This window comes from Physeter macrocephalus, chromosome 17 (assembly GCF_002837175.3).
Source record: "Physeter macrocephalus isolate SW-GA chromosome 17, ASM283717v5, whole genome shotgun sequence".
NCBI lineage: Eukaryota > Metazoa > Chordata > Mammalia > Artiodactyla > Physeteridae > Physeter > Physeter macrocephalus.
In genome coordinates this window covers 51,608,287-51,613,707 of record NC_041230.1, presented here as the reverse complement: position 1 = coordinate 51,613,707, position 5,421 = coordinate 51,608,287, and the positions used below count along the sequence as shown (strand labels likewise).

Here is a 5,421-nt window from a genome sequence, read left to right as displayed (position 1 = left end):
TGCGGAGCACAGGCTCCGGACGCGCAGGCTCAGCGGCCATGGCTCACGGGCCCAGCCGCTCCGCGGCACGTGGGATCTTCCCGGACCGGGGCACGAACCCGCGTCCCCTGCATCGGCAGGCGGACTCTCGACCACTGTGCCACCAGGGAAGCCCCAGTTAGAAATATTTTGTTTCCAAGGACAGGAAACTCTAATCAGACTTCATTAAACAAGCAGACAAACAAAAGGAGACTTATTGGTTCTTATAACTGACAATACACAAGGAGTTCAGGTGTGGTTTAATCCACATTCTTTAGGTCTTTCTGAATGCTTCTACAGGTCAGCAAAAAAGAGCTCACAATAAAATGGAGGTTTTCACAATGTCTTCTGGAGCCGTATTTTAGAACAGGGTTTTTGTTCTTTCCCTCTAACCCACTCCTGTGGAGAGAAGGTACTATCATTCATTCATTTTATGTTCAACGCTTGTTTGTTGGACATGTTCTATGCGGGAGGCCTCAAGGAGGGGATGGAGAGAAACAGACAACAGGCTGAGCTCCGGACAGCCACCAACGATGAGCGCTAACATAGGGAACGGCGCTCGGCACACTTCTCAGTCCATCCTGCCATGACCCTGCAGGCCACGCGTTTGTGACCCATTTCCCAGGTGGGGAAACTGAGGCTTGGAAAGGTGGAGTAGCCCCTCGGCCGCTGGGTCCACACCTGTGCTCAGCGGTGAAGACCACACACGGGGAGGGGCAGCACAGTGCAGGGGTCCAGGGCAGACCCCCGGAGCTTCGAGCTGCAGGGGAGGGAAGGTGGGCATGACGGCACAGGCGTCGTGGAGGGAGCGGCATTTGAGCTGTGCTCGGCTGGGTTATGTCACCTCCCTGCTCAAATATGCTGTTGTTGGCAAAGCTTCACCCAGAGGGGATCGGGCCAAGAAGACATGAACAGGCTCTCCGTTTCAGAAGCAGCCTTCATCATCACCCCGCAATCATAAATAAGCTGAGTCAGAGGAACTGAGCGAATATTGTGTAAATGGGGACTGTCTTGGGAGGGGAGGATCGGCCAGGCAGATTTATGCAACATGGGGACAAACAGTACTTACTGGGCAGAACACAGCACAGTTAGTGTCATTCTGAACAACTTGTTTACCCACTGATTATGTGATTAATGAATATCAAAAGGCTCGTTGCATAGAACTGCCGTTTGGAATGGCTGGTATATTTCTGGACCTGGTTGTAGTCACCATCGCAGGACAAAAAGGAAATCAATTTAAATGCTCTCCAGGGGGACAAAAATGTGTCATAAATGTGCTAATTAATAGGCTTGGCTGTTTTAAAAATCCTCTCCATCCCTGAAAAAAATAACCATGAGAAATCATTATTTCAAAGCTGGCCTAGGTTTGTTTTCTTTTAAATAATAACACTGGTAAATAACCTCGCTGTTTTCTCAGTTAAAGAAGAAGAAAAAGAAAAATCAGCGCTTACCTGGCTTTGGAGACCCTGCGTCCGAGTCCAAACTTCCGGCCGCCTTTCCTTTGCACATGCGCATTCCTGGACACCCGTCCCGCCTTTGGCCGCTACTCCCACCTCCCCCAGCCCCTTTCCCGCCCTCTCCCAAGCCCGCCAGCCCGGAGCGCTCTCTCAATGGCAAAGGCTGCATCTCCCACCCTCGTGGCCGTTAGGAAAGAGCCGAGGAGAGATGGTCGGAGCCAGGAGGGAGCTCCTGGAGCCATGCGGTCCAGTCGCGCTATAAAAGAGGCCGGGGGTTCTGTCAAGCTCACAGAAGCAACTCCAGTGGCAGCCAGGCAGTGAGTGGGATTGAGGGGCTTGGAAGTCAGGTGCCTGGACAGGGACCGCAGCTCCATCCTGACCCCGCATGCTCTTCTGGAGGTTACCCAACTTCACCTGGGAGTTTTCTCACCAGTAAATGGGGCAGCGATAGCATCTACCTCTTTGATATGACAGCTTCTGTAAAGCCTCGGGTGCAGGGCCTCCAGAGCCTCTAGCCTGTCAGCTACTTCCTGGTTGAAAGGGAGGGAGCACAGGCCCGGCGGACAGGCCACCTGGGCTGGCCTTCCAGTTGTTTCTCCAGATGAGTCGACCCAAGCGCACCGAGGTTAAGCGGTTAAGCCTAGGCCACACACACCCGGGGCCAGGAGGTGGCTTGGAGGGAGGGGATGCTATCCCAGGGCTGCATCATCTGCTCCGGCCTGGCCCAGCTTCCCAGCCCACCGGGGAGAGCAGTCTGTAGTTCTGAACCCGGAAACTGCTGGGGGAGCAGGGAGCATCCGGCCACGGGATGTGGGGCTGGGGGCTGGCGTGGTCCTCAAGGCCCGCTGGCCCCAGGTCCCCAGACTTCAGAGCTGCCTGTACTCCTGCTCAACGGGCCCTGCCCAGGCTGGGGTGGCGCCCAGGCCTGCAGACCCGTGCGTGTGCGCGTGGGCATGTGCGCGCGTGGGCGCGTGGGCGTGTGCGCGCGTGGGCAGTGTTCAGCATCTTCCCTCCACACCCAAGGTCCCTGGAGAGCCCGGTAGTCCCCACAGACTCACTGCAGCCCCCCGAGGAGAAGGAGACCCGCCCACCTGGCCTGAGAGGCCCGCTAGGCAGCCGCCATCCAGCGGGCACAGGGGTTCGGGCGGTCACAGCTTCAGCCGGTGTGACAGCTGGAGCGGCCTGGAGAAGCCTGGGCTCAGCTCTGCGTGAGCCTCCTGCTGGTGCCCAGCGCTGCCCCACCCACTCGCGGGAACCCAGAGGACGCGGAGGGCAGGATCTGGGGCTGCCGCCGGCCCAGGGCCGCCTCTTCTCCCAAAGCCACCCTTCCCGGCGGCGGCTGGCCCGACCCAGCTGGCTCTACGGGCCTCGTGGCTGCCTCCTCTGGCCGGGTGCCACCCTTGTCCCCCCCGCCCTGCCGGGCGAGCCCTGGGAAAGGAAGGAGACCAGGGAGGACAGGCTCCCACACCCGCCGCCCGAGACACCACACGGCAGCCCCCAGGCGCGCAGGCTGGGCGACGACGCAGTGATTCTGCGAGGAGGCTCCAGCCGAGCCCCGGCCACCACGGGGGCTTCTCCCTTCACAAACTGAGGGGCTACGGCTCCCCTCTTCCCCGCCAGAAAGCCGACAACACACAGAACCACCAGAAAACAGCTTCTTTATGCAAGCCCGAATATGCAGCCGCCTCACCTCTCCAGCACGCCAGGCCCTCCCTCCACCCGCAGCTTCACCCTGTGCCCCTGTGCGCCACCCTCTCCCGCCCCATGCCCCCGCCCAGAAACGGCCCTCCTCCAGCGGGCTCCGCCTGGGCTCAGGGATCTCGGGCCCGGACGTCTGTTTCAGCTTCTGAACTTGCCCACCAGTGGTTTCGAGGGCCAGGCCCCCAGGCCCTGCTGGTCCAGGAGGAGAGACAGCTGCTGGCGAGCCTCCTGGTAGGGCCCAGCCTAGGGCGGGAGATGAGACGGTGGAAAGAGGGTGCCTGCTGGGGATGCAGGAGAAAGGGGGCTGCGGGGCAGGGAAGCGGCTGACCTTGGCTGCCTCGTAGGTCTTCAAGGCCAGGAGGTGGGACTTCCCGAGAGCACGGGCAGCCTGGCGGAAGGCCCAGAGAAAGGCAGCCTTGCAGAGGCGGGAGGGAGGCCCCAGGGCAGCGCTGGGGATGGAGAGAAAGGGACCGAACGTCGGGGGAGGGCAAGCGAGGACAAAACTGACAGGCCTGCTCCACGCCCCTCACACCACCTCCATGCCGTGACAATTCGGGGGCGGGGGTCACGGGGTGGGTCACATTACCAGTAAGAGGCTGGCGGCGAGATGCGCCCTCTTTCCCCATGGGCAGGGGACCGGGGACCCCCACCGCCAGGCGCCCCTCCCGCTGCCCCCGGGCCCCGCTCACTCCGCCTTCACACGCCCGGTGGCCACATCCACCACCTCTACATCAGGGTCCCCCAGGCTCCAGTTGAGGCTCAGGCCCTGGCAGGTGTTGGAGGGGGCATCGGAGGGGGCCACCGAGGGCCCCGCAAACAGGTGCAGCATGGTCCGGGTGTAGGGGGGCGGCAGGCACGGCCCCAAGGCCCCGTCGAGGTCGGGCCGGGCGTGGATGGCCCTGCTCAGGGCCGGGGTGTTCTGGCAGGGGTCGGCTGCGGGGGCAGAAGGTCCAGGACGAGACCTGAGTCTCCGCCACGCTCCCCCCCCGCCCCCCCGCCTCAGCCCGCCTCAGCCCTCCCGCCCTCGGGCCTCACCCAGGACCAGGCTGCTGGCGTAGACGGGGGGCAGGAAGTGGGCCAGCAGCGCGCCGCCCAGCCCCAGCACGGCCCAGCGTGCCAGCTTGTCGCTGGCCGAGAGGCAGCCCACGTGGGTGTCGCGGAGCGCAGGGGCCACGTAGCACACGGGCTTCAGCCGCCCCTGGATGTGGGCCTGCAGGCGGAGCGGGCGGCTGTGCGGGAGGCCGCCCTCCGAGGCGGGCGGCGGGAGGCTGCAGAGGACGCGGGGCTCAGGGCCGCTCTCCCCACCCCCGCCCTCACGGCCCTCCCCACCCCCGCCCTCACGGCCCTCCCCGGGCGCGCCGCGTACTAGATGTTGTGGGCAGCTCCCTGGGGGGTGTTGCTGAGGTACAGGTGCAGGAAGATCCGGGGCTTGAGGGCGAAGGGGGGCCCGGACCCCGGCTGGGGGACCACCACAGACCGCTCCTTGCCCTTGGGGCCCCCGTGCGTGGCCAGCAGGAGCTGCCGGAACAGGAACCTGGGGGCGGAGGGAGGGGCAGCTGGGGCGGCCCGGCCCGACCGGGGTGGCCGCAGAGGGTCCCCCCGACCCCTCACCTCAGCAGGGCCCGGCGGGCCACCACCAGCCCGTGGCAGTCGTGGAGCTGTCGGCCCGAGAAGTCCAGCCACCTGGCACAGCTGCCGCTGCCGGTGCCCAGCGCCACCAGCTGGTAGATCTCCTTGGCGTGGCCCTGGGCGCCCGGGACCTCTGCGGGGAAGGGGACAGAGATGACTAGACTGAGGCAAGAGGCCCAGGCGCCTTCCGAGGTGAGGGGCAGGGCCACCCCTACCTCTCTCCAGGATGACTGCGGCCACAGTCCCCTTGCAGGCCCAGTACTGCGAGCTCGCGCCCACCAGGCGGTCAAAGCCGGCGCTGACCACGGCCGCGCAGCGCTGCTCGTGGGTCAGGATGTTCTCTGCGGGTGAGGGAGAGGGCGGAGGTGGGGGGCCCACAGGCCACGCCCCTCCCGTGCCAGGGGTCAGGTCAATGGGGGCCCACCTACCGATGCTTAGGGGGGCGAGTGGAGGCCGGCTGGGGGTCTTTGAGGTCTCTGGAAGACAGACAAGGGGCGGGCTGCCGTAGGTGCTGGGGTCTGCCTTCCTGTCCTGTGCCCTTCAGGAATCCCAGAAGTCCCACTGGCAAGCAGTGTGTGTGTGTGTGTGTGTGGGGGGGGGGGGGGTCATCCTCCAG

At 64.0% G+C, this 5,421-nt stretch overlaps 1 protein-coding gene across 1 annotated transcript in view; it reads right to left on the bottom strand.

Moving 5' to 3' along the window:
- Positions 1-3,193: 3,193 nt before the first annotated feature.
- Positions 3,194-5,421, bottom strand: part of ADAD2 (adenosine deaminase domain containing 2) — a 7,338-nt gene continuing 5,110 nt past the window's right edge. Inside the window, exons 3-10 of the mRNA XM_024125143.3 lie at positions 5,234-5,281; positions 5,021-5,146; positions 4,788-4,938; positions 4,543-4,710; positions 4,212-4,444; positions 3,866-4,109; positions 3,505-3,625; positions 3,194-3,419 (exon numbers count right to left, since the gene is read on the bottom strand). Coding sequence (XP_023980911.1) covers positions 3,315-3,419; positions 3,505-3,625; positions 3,866-4,109; positions 4,212-4,444; positions 4,543-4,710; positions 4,788-4,938; positions 5,021-5,146; positions 5,234-5,281 — 1,196 coding nt within the window. The 3' untranslated portion in view covers positions 3,194-3,314. The remainder of the gene's footprint in view (positions 3,420-3,504; positions 3,626-3,865; positions 4,110-4,211; positions 4,445-4,542; positions 4,711-4,787; positions 4,939-5,020; positions 5,147-5,233; positions 5,282-5,421) is intronic.